The 16,050-nt window shown below is 47.9% G+C and overlaps 1 protein-coding gene across 1 annotated transcript; it reads right to left on the bottom strand.

The window, feature by feature from the left end:
• Window positions 1-1,755: 1,755 nt before the first annotated feature.
• LOC120890948 (uncharacterized) lies at window positions 1,756-13,122 on the bottom strand. The gene is made up of 5 exons (XM_078027870.1): window positions 12,985-13,122; window positions 9,343-12,226; window positions 3,748-5,955; window positions 2,093-3,213; window positions 1,756-1,905 (listed from the first exon to the last, which is right to left on the bottom strand). The coding sequence occupies exons 1-5, from the start codon at window positions 13,120-13,122 to the stop codon at window positions 1,756-1,758; spliced, it is 6,501 nt and encodes a 2,166-aa protein (XP_077883996.1).
• Window positions 13,123-16,050: the final 2,928 nt, after the last annotated feature.

Genomic DNA, 16,050 nt, shown 5'->3' with positions numbered 1-16,050 from the left:
ATCTGACTCTGAGGCAGGGAACTATATTTGTGTTTGTGGGTATGAAAGAAAAGAGAAACCATGCTTTGAAGAAAAGTTTGTTATCAATTTTAATGCAATGCAATTTTTTTTGTTCTTATATCCAGGAAGGAATGACAATAAATTCATAAGTTTACAGAATCCCAATGGTGCCACAAAAAGATGAAAATATTCTGAAACTTCACCTAGAAAACTACCACATTCCTTCTTCAGGACATGAAATGTGTTACATTGTTATTAAAGAAATTTTGATTCTTAAACTATCTCTTAGCTTCTTGGATAGGTTTGTTAATAATCAATTAAAACAAAATCTGGAAAATTCAAATTTTGTTTCTCAAAAAAATTTTTAAAACTCATTTGTGTCCTTAAATATACAGATCACTTTAATATATACTTCTGGATGTAGGTCCGAATGCTGTTTATTTCTTCCATTCACTATTTTCTATCCAAGGAGCTCAGTGATTATGGAGCTTTACAAAAAGACCAGCACCAACAACAAAATTAATAAGAGTACAATATTATAGTTAATATAGAAGAGCAGACATACAAGCCCTACTACCAAAAGGAGGAATCTATTAAATATCTTATTTTCTTATTGTATGTCTCATATTTCCTTGGGTCCTTATCTTTGGTTATTTTATTTTCTCCTTACTTTTTATTCAAAATAATAGCACCTTTGTTCTTGAACATACTCGTAGAGTGGCGTACTGCTATCTATGTAGAGGGAACCTGAGTCCATTCTTGCCTTCCTGTGGTAATCTCTTGCCTCAGAGCCTCTTGTCTGCGTATTATCTACATCCTGACTGTACCTACTGATGCCACCAGATGGATCAGATCCGGACTCTTGCTCTTGACTTCCCCCACCCAATATGGTTGAATTTCTTGATAAATACCTATACTCTTCAGATCCCATAGGGTCTTGATTATACAGTGAATAATTAGAAAAGGATCTTTGACTTCCTGTTATATTGTCAATTGATTGCTCATAGGTGTTACTTGGTTGGCTCTGGCTATATTTTTGCCTCTCATTAGTGAAACCAGATTGCTTTCTAGTAGAAGAAAATGACTGGTCATATGATGGGCTGTGAATAGAACCCTGATTTCCAATTGTACCAAATTGAGACTGAACATTTGTGTTACTTGACTGTTCAGAGGTTATTATAGAATGGGCATGACTAGATCCTTGTCTTGTTATACGGGATCCAGACTGTTCCTGGCAATCAACTAATTGCCCTTGACTTGCTTCAAACTGCCCATGCATTGAAACCTGCCTTCCTTCTCTTCCAGTTGCTTTGAATTCAGTTTGGTCGGATATAGAAAAGGATTGCCCATGTGTAGACAGGGAAGTACTTATAGGTCTGTCTGTTGACCTCAAAGGGCTAGAAGTGCGACTGCTACTTCTGCTATGCCCAGAAGGTCCATAACCAGATTGCCCATAGTCATATTCTGAACGACCATAGCTGCCATGTCTCCAACGATGAACTGATCCATGGCTTTGTTTTCTGTTGTTCTGTGACTCAAAATGTCTTCTTCCAGACTGACCACGAATACTACTTGACTGTGATCTGACACTATCTCTTGACTGCTGGTGAATATTATGTGATTGTGTGTGACCAGATCCCAATTCACCATGTTGAGATCCAGCATGGTTATGAGTGGATGCTGAGTGTCTTTGTGAGATGGCTGATTTATGTTCTCTCTCAGTAGACTCATTATGAACAGGTGATCTTCTTGGAGTTATGTGGGAACTACTCTCTGGGGATTGTCCAAGGCCAGAATGAGCACGTCTAGTACTACCTTGGGACTCTTCATGACCAGTTTGATGTCTCTCTGAATGAGTGGATCCTGCCTCTCCATGTTGAGATCCAGCATGGCCCTGAGTGGATCCTGAGTGTCTGTGGGAGATTCCTGAGTGCTCTTCACTCTCACTGGACTCAGTGTGAATAGGTGTCCTCTGTGGAGTTGGTCTGGATCCAGAGTGTGTGGATTGTCTCTGTGAAGACTGTGAACGTCTAGTGGTGTCTCTAGACTGTCCATGAGATATCCTCTGTCTCTCTGAATGAGTGGATCCTGCCTCTCCATGTTGAGATCCAGCATGGCCCTGAGTGGATCCTGAGTGTCTGTGGGAGATTCCTGAGTGCTCTTCACTCTCACTGGACTCAGTGTGAATAGGTGTCCTCTGTGGAGTTGGCCTGGATCCAGAGTGTGTGGATTGTCTCTGTGAAGACTGTGAACGTCTAGTGGTGTCTCTAGACTGTCCATGAGATGTTCCCTGTCTCTCTGAATGAGTGGATCCTGCCTCTCCATGTTGAGATCCAGCATGGCCCTGAGTGGATCCTGAGTGTCTGTGGGAGATTCCTGAGTGCTCTTCACTCTCACTGGACTCAGTGTGAATAGGTGTCCTCTGTGGAGTTGGCCTGGATCCAGAGTGTGTGGATTGTCTCTGTGAAGACTGTGAACGTCTAGTGGTGTCCCTAGACTGTCCGTGAGATGTTCCCTGTCTCTCTGAATGAGTGGATCCTGCCTCTCCATGTTGAGATCCAGCATGGCCCTGAGTGGATCCTGAGTGTCTGTGGGAGATTCCTGAGTGCTCTTCACTCTCACTGGACTCAGTGTGAATAGGTGTCCTCTGTGGAGTTGGCCTGGATCCAGAGTGTGTGGATTGTCTCTGTGAAGACTGTGAACGTCTAGTGGTGTCCCTAGACTGTCCGTGAGATGTTCCCTGTCTCTCTGAATGAGTGGATCCTGCCTCTCCATGTTGAGATCCAGCATGGCCCTGAGTGGATCCTGAGTGTCTGTGGGAGATTCCTGAGTGCTCTTCACTCTCACTGGACTCAGTGTGAATAGGTGTCCTCTGTGGAGTTGGCTTGGATCCAGAGTGTGTGGATTGTCTCTGTGAAGACTGTGAACGTCTAGTGGTGTCCCTAGACTGTCCGTGAGATGTTCCCTGTCTCTCTGAATGAGTGGATCCTGCCTCTCCATGTTGAGATCCAGCATGGCCCTGAGTGGATCCTGAGTGTCTGTGGGAGATTCCTGAGTGCTCTTCACTCTCACTGGACTCAGTGTGAATAGGTGTCCTCTGTGGAGTTGGCCTGGATCCAGAGTGTGTGGATTGTCTCTGCCCAGACTGTGAACGTCCAGTGGTGTCTCTAGACTGTCCATGAGGTATCCTCTGTCTCTCTGAATGAGTGGATCCTGCCTCTCCATGTTGAGATCCAGCATGGCCCTGAGTGGATCCTGAGTGTCTGTGGGAGATTCCTGAGTGCTCTTCACTCTCACTGGACTCAGTGTGAATAGGTGTCCTCTGTGGAGTTGGCCTGGATCCAGAGTGTGTGGATTGTCTCTGTGAAGACTGTGAACGTCTAGTGGTGTCCCTAGACTGTCCGTGAGATGTTCCCTGTCTCTCTGAATGAGTGGATCCTGCCTCTCCATGTTGAGATCCAGCATGGCCCTGAGTGGATCCTGAGTGTCTGTGGGAGATTCCTGAGTGCTCTTCACTCTCACTGGACTCAGTGTGAATAGGTGTCCTCTGTGGAGTTGGCCTGGATCCAGAGTGTGTGGATTGTCTCTGTGAAGACTGTGAACGTCCAGTGGTGTCTCTAGACTGTCCATGAGGTATCCTCTGTCTCTCTGAATGAGTGGATCCTGCCTCTCCATGTTGAGATCCAGCATGGCCCTGAGTGGATCCTGAGTGTCTGTGGGAGATTCCTGAGTGCTCTTCACTCTCACTGGACTCAGTGTGAATAGGTGTCCTCTGTGGAGTTGGCCTGGATCCAGAGTGTGTGGATTGTCTCTGTGAAGACTGTGAACATCTAGTGGTGTCCCTAGACTGTCCGTGAGATGTTCCCTGTCTCTCTGAATGAGTGGATCCTGCCTCTCCATGTTGAGATCCAGCATGGCCCTGAGTGGATCCTGAGTGTCTGTGGGAGATTCCTGAGTGCTCTTCACTCTCACTGGACTCAGTGTGAATAGGTGTCCTCTGTGGAGTTGGCCTGGATCCAGAGTGTGTGGATTGTCTCTGTGAAGACTGTGAACGTCTAGTGGTGTCTCTAGACTGTCCATGAGATGTTCCCTGTCTCTCTGAATGAGTGGATCCTGCCTCTCCATGTTGAGATCCAGCATGGCCCTGAGTGGATCCTGAGTGTCTGTGGGAGATTCCTGAGTGCTCTTCACTCTCACTGGACTCAGTGTGAATAGGTGTCCTCTGTGGAGTTGGCCTGGATCCAGAGTGTGTGGATTGTCTCTGTGAAGACTGTGAACGTCTAGTGGTGTCCCTAGACTGTCCGTGAGATGTTCCCTGTCTCTCTGAATGAGTGGATCCTGCCTCTCCATGTTGAGATCCAGCATGGCCCTGAGTGGATCCTGAGTGTCTGTGGGAGATTCCTGAGTGCTCTTCACTCTCACTGGACTCAGTGTGAATAGGTGTCCTCTGTGGAGTTGGCCTGGATCCAGAGTGTGTGGATTGTCTCTGTGAAGACTGTGAACGTCTAGTGGTGTCCCTAGACTGTCCGTGAGATGTTCCCTGTCTCTCTGAATGAGTGGATCCTGCCTCTCCATGTTGAGATCCAGCATGGCCCTGAGTGGATCCTGAGTGTCTGTGGGAGATTCCTGAGTGCTCTTCACTCTCACTGGACTCAGTGTGAATAGGTGTCCTCTGTGGAGTTGGCTTGGATCCAGAGTGTGTGGATTGTCTCTGTGAAGACTGTGAACGTCTAGTGGTGTCCCTAGACTGTCCGTGAGATGTTCCCTGTCTCTCTGAATGAGTGGATCCTGCCTCTCCATGTTGAGATCCAGCATGGCCCTGAGTGGATCCTGAGTGTCTGTGGGAGATTCCTGAGTGCTCTTCACTCTCACTGGACTCAGTGTGAATAGGTGTCCTCTGTGGAGTTGGCCTGGATCCAGAGTGTGTGGATTGTCTCTGCCCAGACTGTGAACGTCCAGTGGTGTCTCTAGACTGTCCATGAGGTATCCTCTGTCTCTCTGAATGAGTGGATCCTGCCTCTCCATGTTGAGATCCAGCATGGCCCTGAGTGGATCCTGAGTGTCTGTGGGAGATTCCTGAGTGCTCTTCACTCTCACTGGACTCAGTGTGAATAGGTGTCCTCTGTGGAGTTGGCCTGGATCCAGAGTGTGTGGATTGTCTCTGTGAAGACTGTGAACGTCTAGTGGTGTCCCTAGACTGTCCGTGAGATGTTCCCTGTCTCTCTGAATGAGTGGATCCTGCCTCTCCATGTTGAGATCCAGCATGGCCCTGAGTGGATCCTGAGTGTCTGTGGGAGATTCCTGAGTGCTCTTCACTCTCACTGGACTCAGTGTGAATAGGTGTCCTCTGTGGAGTTGGCCTGGATCCAGAGTGTGTGGATTGTCTCTGTGAAGACTGTGAACGTCCAGTGGTGTCTCTAGACTGTCCATGAGGTATCCTCTGTCTCTCTGAATGAGTGGATCCTGCCTCTCCATGTTGAGATCCAGCATGGCCCTGAGTGGATCCTGAGTGTCTGTGGGAGATTCCTGAGTGCTCTTCACTCTCACTGGACTCAGTGTGAATAGGTGTCCTCTGTGGAGTTGGCCTGGATCCAGAGTGTGTGGATTGTCTCTGTGAAGACTGTGAACATCTAGTGGTGTCCCTAGACTGTCCGTGAGATGTTCCCTGTCTCTCTGAATGAGTGGATCCTGCCTCTCCATGTTGAGATCCAGCATGGCCCTGAGTGGATCCTGAGTGTCTGTGGGAGATTCCTGAGTGCTCTTCACTCTCACTGGACTCAGTGTGAATAGGTGTCCTCTGTGGAGTTGGCCTGGATCCAGAGTGTGTGGATTGTCTCTGTGAAGACTGTGAACGTCTAGTGGTGTCTCTAGACTGTCCATGAGATGTTCCCTGTCTCTCTGAATGAGTGGATCCTGCCTCTCCATGTTGAGATCCAGCATGGCCCTGAGTGGATCCTGAGTGTCTGTGGGAGATTCCTGAGTGCTCTTCACTCTCACTGGACTCAGTGTGAATAGGTGTCCTCTGTGGAGTTGGCCTGGATCCAGAGTGTGTGGATTGTCTCTGTGAAGACTGTGAACGTCTAGTGGTGTCTCTAGACTGTCCATGAGATGCTCCCTGTCTCTCTGAATGAGTGGATCCTGCCTCTCCATGTTGAGATCCAGCATGGCCCTGAGTGGATCCTGAGTGTCTGTGGGAGATTCCTGAGTGCTCTTCACTCTCACTGGACTCAGTGTGAATAGGTGTCCTCTGTGGAGTTGGCCTGGATCCAGAGTGTGTGGATTGTCTCTGTGAAGACTGTGAACGTCTAGTGGTGTCCCTAGACTGTCCATGAGGTATCCTCTGTCTCTCTGAATGAGTGGATCCTGCCTCTCCATGTTGAGATCCAGCATGGCCCTGAGTGGATCCTGAGTGTCTGTGGGAGATTCCTGAGTGCTCTTCACTCTCACTGGACTCAGTGTGAATAGGTGTCCTCTGTGGAGTTGGCCTGGATCCAGAGTGTGTGGATTGTCTCTGCCCAGACTGTGAACGTCCAGTGGTGTCTCTAGACTGTCCATGAGGTATCCTCTGTCTCTCTGAATGAGTGGATCCTGCCTCTCCATGTTGAGATCCAGCATGGCCCTGAGTGGATCCTGAGTTTCTGTGGGAGATTCCTGAGTGCTCTTCACTCTCACTGGACTCAGTGTGAATAGGTGTCCTCTGTGGAGTTGGCCTGGATCCAGAGTGTGTGGATTGTCTCTGTGAAGACTGTGAACGTCTAGTGGTGTCCCTAGACTGTCCGTGAGATGTTCCCTGTCTCTCTGAATGAGTGGATCCTGCCTCTCCATGTTGAGATCCAGCATGGCCCTGAGTGGATCCTGAGTGTCTGTGGGAGATTCCTGAGTGCTCTTCACTCTCACTGGACTCAGTGTGAATAGGTGTCCTCTGTGGAGTTGGCCTGGATCCAGAGTGTGTGGATTGTCTCTGTGAAGACTGTGAACGTCTAGTGGTGTCTCTAGACTGTCCATGAGATGCTCCCTGTCTCTCTGAATGAGTGGATCCTGCCTCTCCATGTTGAGATCCAGCATGGCCCTGAGTGGATCCTGAGTGTCTGTGGGAGATTCCTGAGTGCTCTTCACTCTCACTGGACTCAGTGTGAATAGGTGTCCTCTGTGGAGTTGGCCTGGATCCAGAGTGTGTGGATTGTCTCTGTGAAGACTGTGAACGTCTAGTGGTGTCTCTAGACTGTCCATGAGACGTTCCCTGTCTCTCTGAATGAGTGGATCCTGCCTCTCCATGTTGAGATCCAGCATGGCCCTGAGTGGATCCTGAGTGTCTGTGGGAGATTCCTGAGTGCTCTTCACTCTCACTGGACTCAGTGTGAATAGGTGTCCTCTGTGGAGTTGGCCTGGATCCAGAGTGTGTGGATTGTCTCTGCCCAGACTGTGAACGTCCAGTGGTGTCTCTAGACTGTCCGTGAGATGTTCCCTGTCTCTCTGAATGAGTGGATCCTGCCTCTCCATGTTGAGATCCAGCATGGCCCTGAGTGGATCCTGAGTGTCTGTGGGAGATTCCTGAGTGCTCTTCACTCTCACTGGACTCAGTGTGAATAGGTGTCCTCTGTGGAGTTGGCCTGGATCCAGAGTGTGTGGATTGTCTCTGTGAAGACTGTGAACGTCCAGTGGTGTCTCTAGACTGTCCATGAGGTATCCTCTGTCTCTCTGAATGAGTGGATTCTGCCTCTCCATGTTGAGATCCAGCATGGCCCTGAGTGGATCTTGAGTTTCTGTGGGAGATTCCTGAGTGCTCTTCACTCTCACTGGACTCAGTGTGAATAGGTGTCCTCTGTGGAGTTGGCCTGGATCCAGAGTGTGTGGATTGTCTCTGTGAAGACTGTGAACGTCCAGTGGTGTCTCTAGACTGTCCATGAGGTATCCTCTGTCTCTCTGAATGAGTGGATCCTGCCTCTCCATGTTGAGATCCAGCATGGCCCTGAGTGGATCCTGAGTTTCTGTGGGAGATTCCTGAGTGCTCTTCACTCTCACTGGACTCAGTGTGAATAGGTGTCCTCTGTGGAGTTGGCCTGGATCCAGAGTGTGTGGATTGTGTCTGTGAAGACTGTGAACGTCTAGTGGTGTCTCTAGACTGTCCATGAGATGTTCCCTGTCTCTCTGAATGAGTGGATCCTGCCTCTCCATGTTGAGATCCAGCATGGCCCTGAGTGGATCCTGAGTGTCTGTGGGAGATTCCTGAGTGCTCTTCACTCTCACTGGACTCAGTGTGAATAGGTGTCCTCTGTGGAGTTGGTCTGGATCCATAGTGTGTGGATTGTCTCTGTGAAGACTGTGAACGTCCAGTGGTGTCTCTAGACTGTCCATGAGATATCCTCTGTCTCTCTGAATGAGTGGATCCTGCCTCTCCATGTTGAGATCCAGTATGGCCCTGAGTGGATCCTGAGTGTCTGTGGGAGATTCCTGAGTGCTCTTCACTCTCACTGGACTCAGTGTGAATAGGTGTCCTCTGTGGAGTTGGCCTGGATCCAGAGTGTGTGGATTGTCTCTGTGAAGACTGTGAACGTCTAGTGGTGTCCCTAGACTGTCCATGAGGTATCCTCTGTCTCTCTGAATGAGTGGATCCTGCCTCTCCATGTTGAGATCCAGCATGGCCCTGAGTGGATCCTGAGTGTCTGTGGGAGATTCCTGAGTGCTCTTCACTCTCACTGGACTCAGTGTGAATAGGTGTCCTCTGTGGAGTTGGCCTGGATCCAGAGTGTGTGGATTGTCTCTGTGAAGACTGTGAACGTCCAGTGGTGTCTCTAGACTGTCCATGAGGTATCCTCTGTCTCTCTGAATGAGTGGATCCTGCCTCTCCATGTTGAGATCCAGCATGGCCCTGAGTGGATCCTGAGTGTCTGTGGGAGATTCCTGAGTGCTCTTCACTCTCACTGGACTCAGTGTGAATAGGTGTCCTCTGTGGAGTTGGCCTGGATCCAGAGTGTGTGGATTGTCTCTGTGAAGACTGTGAACGTCCAGTGGTGTCTCTAGACTGTCCATGAGGTATCCTCTGTCTCTCTGAATGAGTGGATCCTGCCTCTCCATGTTGAGATCCAGCATGGCCCTGAGTGGATCCTGAGTGTCTGTGGGAGATTCCTGAGTGCTCTTCACTCTCACTGGACTCAGTGTGAATAGGTGTCCTCTGTGGAGGTGGCCTGGATCCAGAGTGTGTGGATTGTCTCTGTGAAGACTGTGAACGTCTAGTGGTGTCTCTAGACTGTCCATGAGATGTTCCCTGTCTCTCTGAATGAGTGGATCCTGCTGAGGATTGGTCCATGGCGGATGTATCCTTCCCGCAGCAAGAGGAGTGACCTGAGCCAGACATCTGCTGCCCAAAGCCAGAGGTCTGGCCAGAGACAGACCCGTGCTGTCCGAATCCTGAGGGCTGGCTCATGCCAGTCCCATGCTGCCCGAAGCCAGAGGACTGTCCCGAGGCAGATGTTTGCTGCCCAAAGCCAGAGCACTGGCCCGTGCCTGACCCATGCTGCCCCAAGCCAGAGGACTGGCCCGAGCCAGACGTGTGCTGCTCGAAGCCAGAGGACTGGCCCGAGCCAGACCCCTGCTGCCCTAAGCCAGAGGAATGGCCCAAGCCAGACCCGTGCTGCCCCAACCCAGAGGAATGGCCCGAGCCAGACGTGTGCTGCTCGAAGCCAGAGGAATGGCCCAAGCCAGACCCGTGCTGCCCCAAGCCAGAGGAATGGCCCGAGCCAGACGTGTGCTGCCCCAAACCAGAGGAATGGCCCAAGCCAGACCCGTGCTGCCCCAACCCAGAGGAATGGCCCGAGCCAGACGTGTGCTGCTTGAAGCCAGAGGACTGGCCCGAGCCAGACGTGTGCTGCTCGAAGCCAGAGGACTGGCCCGAGCCAGACCCCTGCTGCCCGAGGCCAGAGGAATGGCCCGAGCCAAACCCGTGCTGCCCAAGGCCAGAGGACTGGCCCATGCTAGACCCGTGCTGCCCGAAACCAGAGGACTGGCCAGAGCTAGACGTGTGCTGCTCGAAGCCAGACGACTGGCCCGAGCCAGACCCCTGCTGCCCGAGGCCAGAGGAATGGCCCAAGCCAGACCCGTGCTGCCCCAACCCAGAGGAATGGCCCGAGCCAGACGTGTGCTGCTGCCCCAACCCAGAGGAATGGCCCGAGCCAGACGTGTGCTGCTCGAAGCCAGAGGACTGGCCCGAGCCAGACCCCTGCTGCCCGAAGCCAGAGGAATGGCCCAAGCCAGACCCGTGCTGCCCCAACCCAGAGGAATGGCCCGAGCCAGACCCGTGCTGCCCTAAGCCAGAGGAATGGCCCAAGCCAGACCCGTGCTGCCCCAAGCCAGAGGACTGGCCCGAGCCAGACGTGTGCTGCTCGAAGCCAGAGGAATGGCCCAAGCCAGACCCGTGCTGCCCCAACCCAGAGGAATGGCCCGAGCCAGACCCGTGCTGCTTGAAGCCAGAGGACTGGCCCGAGCCAGACGTGTGCTGCTCGAAGCCAGAGGAATGGCCCAAGCCAGACCCGTGCTGCCCCAACCCAGAGGAATGGCCCGAGCCAGACGTGTGCTGCTTGAAGCCAGAGGACTGGCCCGAGCCAGACGTGTGCTGCTCGAAGCCAGAGGACTGGCCCGAGCCAGACCCCTGTTGCCCGAAGCCAGAGGAATGGCCCGAGCCAAACCCATGCTGCCCGAGGCCAGAGGACTGGCCCATGCTAGACCCGTGCTGCCCGAAACCAGAGGACTGGCCAGAGCTAGACGTGTGCTGCTCGAAGCCAGAGGACTGGCCCGAGCCAGACCCGTGCTGCCCGAGGCCAGAGGACTGGCTCTTGCCAGACCCGTGTTGACCACACCCAGAAAACTGACTTGAGCCAGACCCATGTTGACCACAGCCAGAAGACTGACTTGAGCTAGACCCATGTTGACCACAGCCAGAAGACTGACTTGAGCTAGACCCATGTTGACCACAGCCAGAAGACTGACTTGAGCCAGACCCATACTGGCCACAGCAAGACTGACCTATGCCAGACCCGTGATGCCCCAAACCAGAGGACTGACCCGAGCCTGGTCCATGTTGTTCACTGCTGCAGGACTGACCTGAACCAGACCCATGATGACCACATTTGGAAAATTCATTTGGACCAGACCCTTTTTGATGAGAGTTTGAAGACTGTCCACAAGAACCAGATCTATGTTGACCACAACTAGAAGACTGACTTGTTCCACAGCCATATTTTGCAGAGCAAGAGGACTGACTTGAGCCTGTTCCTTGTTGTCCTCCACAGTTTTGTGGTTGACCGCATTGTTTAGATTCACATCTTCGCTGACTACAAGACTGCCTGCAGGAACTAGGATCAGATCGACCATATCTAGAGGACTGCCCTCCTGAGACACATCTATGACCTTGTCCTCCACTACTTCCTGATTGACAACCTGACTGAGGACAGCTAGATTGGTTTCCTGGCCCTTTAAATCTACTTGTCTGACAAGAGCTAGAAGCATTTTGTGGCCTTCCACACCCACCTGAATTACTATAACCACATGCATGACTTTGTCTCCTACTGTCTCCTGAACCTTCAGAGCTAGACCCAAGATTTTGTCCTCCACTCTTTCTTGACTGCGTAGAGTTTGATTCATGTTCACTAGTCTCTAGTCCATGTGAAAAACCACCATGACTTTTCCTTCCCTGACTCTTTGATCCAGATACATATTCCTCCCCAGATTCCCTAGAGGGGCTACCATATGACTTGTTTCTTTCCCGTAGTTCCCCGGAGTTAGAACCATGTCTTTCTTTGCCACTACTCCAGGAGTGTCCAGAACCAGACCCCTGATACCTTTTCTCAGATCCTTCGGAGCTGGATAATTCACCTTGCCTTCTCAGCCTCCTGGAGTTGGACCCCTGTCTATATTTTGCAGTACCCCTCGAGCCCCCAGAACTATATCCATGCTCCTCTCCCTCATTCCAACTTGAATGTCTGTAACCTTTTTTCCGTCTTGGTGTCTCCTCTTCTTCTTCTTCTGTTTCATTTTCTTCCTCTTGGTGTCGGTAACCATGCCTATGCTTCTTTGACCCTGAAGCTTTGCAGTATTCTTTGCTGAGAACCTTGTTGCAGGCCATGGCCAGCTTGAATACCATCAGAAGAAACTCAGTAAAGTCTAGTCTTCGATCATGGTCTCGATCCAGCATATGCATGATGACATCTACTGTGTCTGGATCATCTGGGTTCTGTATATAAGTGACATACCAAGGGAGACCTGATCAGTGTAGCCCACATTACCAACTAAAACAATCAAGTAGGGCTAAAGATTTGTAAGTACTTGACATTCTCTAGTTTTAGTCCAATCAAGTATTACTTTCAGTTAATAGGACCTAGTAAATATGAAGGAGTAATAGAAATAGAGACTATTGGACTCCTTCAAAGAAAACATTTCAAGGATTTAAGCTAGAAGTTTGTTCAAGTATGGCATATGGGAAGGAGTGGAAGAAACCAAGTTGGTTAACTGGTATATCTTAGTTTTACATAAGTTTTAAATATACATGTTAACCTCTTCTGTTAGGACATGTTATTTTGAAGTCAATACAGTCTTTCCCAAGTAGATGGGAAAAAGTACTTTTTTTTTTTTAAATCACCCTGGCCACATTGTTAACTCCTTTGTGGACAATATCCAGACTCTATACATTTTTCCCTACTTGACAGGATAATTTATTATTTCATGTCTTAGTATAAATTTATTTTCTGCTTTTTCAGAAGAGAACCTGAGTGCATGAGAAAGACTATGTCTATAAGGTGGGAGTACAGTGAAAAGTGAGGAAGAAACATTGGCTTTTTGAAAATACATGTACCTTAATGAACTTTATAATGTCCAAAAAAATCTGCTTATAGTGTTTTCTCAAAGACCTTTGGAGCTTTGCCCTTTCTAGGTAATCTTGGTTCTATAAATGAGCACCCGCAAGATCCTAATGGCCTTGCACATGATCCTTACCTTCAGAATTGGACGAAATTCCTTCTCCAGAAGTTCCTTTAGTTCATCCTTGCTCAGTGTGCCACATTCCCCATCTTGCTTTGTATATTTATAGAAAATATCTATGACAGTGACAACACTTCTTAAAAGATCTGTCATCTTTTTGCAAGTTTAAGTAAACCTAGAATGAAAAAGTAACAAAAAAGTATCATTATTTCCTTTCCTTTTAATTCATCTGCACTCTCATTTTATTGTTCAATAACAGAGTTGGGGCTGGGGATGTGGCTCAAGTGGTAATGTGCTCGCCTGGCATGCGCGGGGTGCTGGGTTCCATCCTCAACACCACATAAAAATAAAATAAAGATGTTGTGTCCACCGAAAATTAAAAAATAAAATACTAAAAAAATTCTCTCTCTCTCTCTCTCTCTCTCTCTCTCTCTCTCTCTCTCTCTTTCTTAAAAAAAAAGAACAGAGTTGGATCTAAGCATCACACAGTTCTCATTTTAATATCGTGATTTTTTTAAACCTTCTGTTTCTTTTAAGCTTCAAATACAAGTGTGGATCAGGGATTTTACAACACTGTTCAACATAGTAAAAACTTCATTAATTTTGAATTACTTTGCTAAGTTCACGTAATGGCATGTTGCTGGCCCAACTGGGACTAGATCTCAGGTCTCCATATTTTTAATCGTGATTGAATATAGTCTCTACATGTAATCTCTCTACAATTTGGGTACTTTTGTGACTTGGGTGTTGCCCTAGAGCTTCCAAGTTTTCCAGAACCACCTAGACACCATTGCCCCAAGCTCTCTAGTTTTACTGCTGCTGTTCTTGAGTTAAAAGTTACTGTCCTTCTACCATGACATCTGCATCCCCCCCTTTGGGCATCAGAAGGTAAATTGGACCCAAGTCCTGAACTCAGCAAATTAAAAATGGCAAAATTAGCCAGTCTCAGCATTTGATTAAACACTGTTCTTTTTCATTAACCAGGTAGAAAAGCTCAGCACTGGAGGCAGGAGTTTGACTAGCAGATAATTAGATCTTGAAGCAGTAGGAACTGAACAAGGAAAAGACTATCACAATGTTAGACTCTTTCCTATTTGAGCTGCACAGACTAGAAAAAAAATGACATACAACAAAACAAAAACAGAGTATGAAATGGCTTAAAAGAAGACAAGTTTTTACTTTCATTATTCTTCTCCATAAAGGTATACTTATTCCCAAAAGACTCCAGAATAAACTAAGCTAACCCCAAAAACAACCAACAAAAAAGCAACAAAAAGAAAAAAACGAGGGCTGGGGATGTGGCTCAAGCGGTAGCGCGCTCGCCTGGCATGCGTGCGGCCCAGGTTCTATCCTCAGCACCACATACAAACAAAGATGTTGTGTCCGCCGAAAACCGAAAAATAAATATTTAAAAAATTCTCTCTCTCTCTCTCTCTCTCTCTCTCTCTCTCTCTCTCTCTCCCTCCCTCTCTCCCTCCGTCTCCCCCCATCCTCTCTCTCTCTCTCCCTCCCTCTCCCCCCATCCTCTCTCTCTCTCCCTCCCTCCCTCTCCCCCCATCCTCCCTCTCTCTCTCTCTCTCTCTCTCTCTCTCTCTCTCTCTCTCTCTCTTCCTCTCTCTCTCCTTTCTCTTTCTCTTAAAAAAAGAAAAGAAAAAAAGGAAAGAATGACAAAATCTGTACAATCTCTGCCTTATCTCATACTCTTGGATTTCTGTCATGGGCAATACCAGATGTTCACAGAGGTAGCAGGATGAAATTTTCTCTTACCTGGTTCACCAAAGGAACAAGTAGGATAGAGCCTGATGCAGCTTGCAGGGTGATGGTGGAGTGAAATAGTGATCCTTATATAGCTTGTGAGTGATCCTTATAACATGTGGGTGCTGTCCTCTGTGGGAAGAGCTGATAATTTTCAATCAAATCTATCTCCACCTCTCTACATGTTTATCTTCCTCCTTCTTCACATTCTCATCTATAAGGTGATTGCAGAAAGGGCTGGCACTGGGCCCCACATTCCAGTATGAGGACATGTTGCAGGACACTTTTTTTAGGGTCATAGACATGTGAAAAGCAGAGACTTTGTTTTAGAGAATTCACATAATTCATTTCCTTTATCTAGTACCCTCAGAAAGTAGCAGAGTGTAAGAGACTTGGCAGGTGCACAATAAATGCTTATTTAATTAAAAGTGAACTCAAGCTACTAGATCTACTTAACTCATGTCTTTTTGCAATTATAACTTCCATTTATTAATAATTTACTATGTTCTAGTGTGCTGAAAGTATTTCACATACCATATCATCTCTTCACAACATTTCTGTATTTTTATTTCATTTTACAGATGAAGATACAAGTTTAGAAAGTATAATAAAAGTATTTAGAGTCATAGCTAGAAGATGGAAAAAACAGGATCTACTTTATTATAGCACCATTGCTCTTAACCATTTCACTAGCTACTCTGTATATTTATTGCATAATTATTACTCAAGAATTCTGGACCATTTTAGGTGTGTCAGGTCCAGTCAAATGCAAATAATATGAAAGAGTAATGTACAAGGCAGAAAAAAAAGAAAGAAAAAGAAACATTCTCTTGCCCTATGAAGGCTCTTTTGTAGGCTTTCAAAGTAAAATGGACTGTATATAAAATCATGTTTTCAGAAGTGTTCAAGATGAATTAGAGTGGGCTTTCTTCCCACACACTGTTATACATTGGTAATTTGGTCTCTTTGGGACAGAACCCTTGGGAAAGTGTCAGTTACATAAAATATATCAAATATATTTGAAGGTAGCAAAGATAATCAGAAAGCTATGTTAGGCATGACAAGTCAGCTCTTCTGTACTTTGCACCAGTTGATTATGAGAGTAGCTGTTGTAAAGTGCTCACTGTCTTCTAGACATGGTGGTTTTACAAACTTATTTATTTCTCATACTCACCTTGTAAGGCCAGTATTACTGTCATCCCCATCTTACATATAAGGAGGTGGAAGCATAAAGAAATTTAAAAGTGTGTTCAAATTCACACCTAGTCAGTGGCACACCTAGTCAGACAGAAACCATGCTGCCTGATACTAAGGCCTGCCATTTAG

This window comes from Ictidomys tridecemlineatus, chromosome 11, assembly GCF_052094955.1.
Source record: "Ictidomys tridecemlineatus isolate mIctTri1 chromosome 11, mIctTri1.hap1, whole genome shotgun sequence".
Taxonomy (NCBI): Eukaryota; Metazoa; Chordata; class Mammalia; order Rodentia; family Sciuridae; genus Ictidomys; species Ictidomys tridecemlineatus.
Note: the sequence above shows the minus strand (reverse complement) of the source record. Positions and strands in the feature narration are given on the sequence as shown.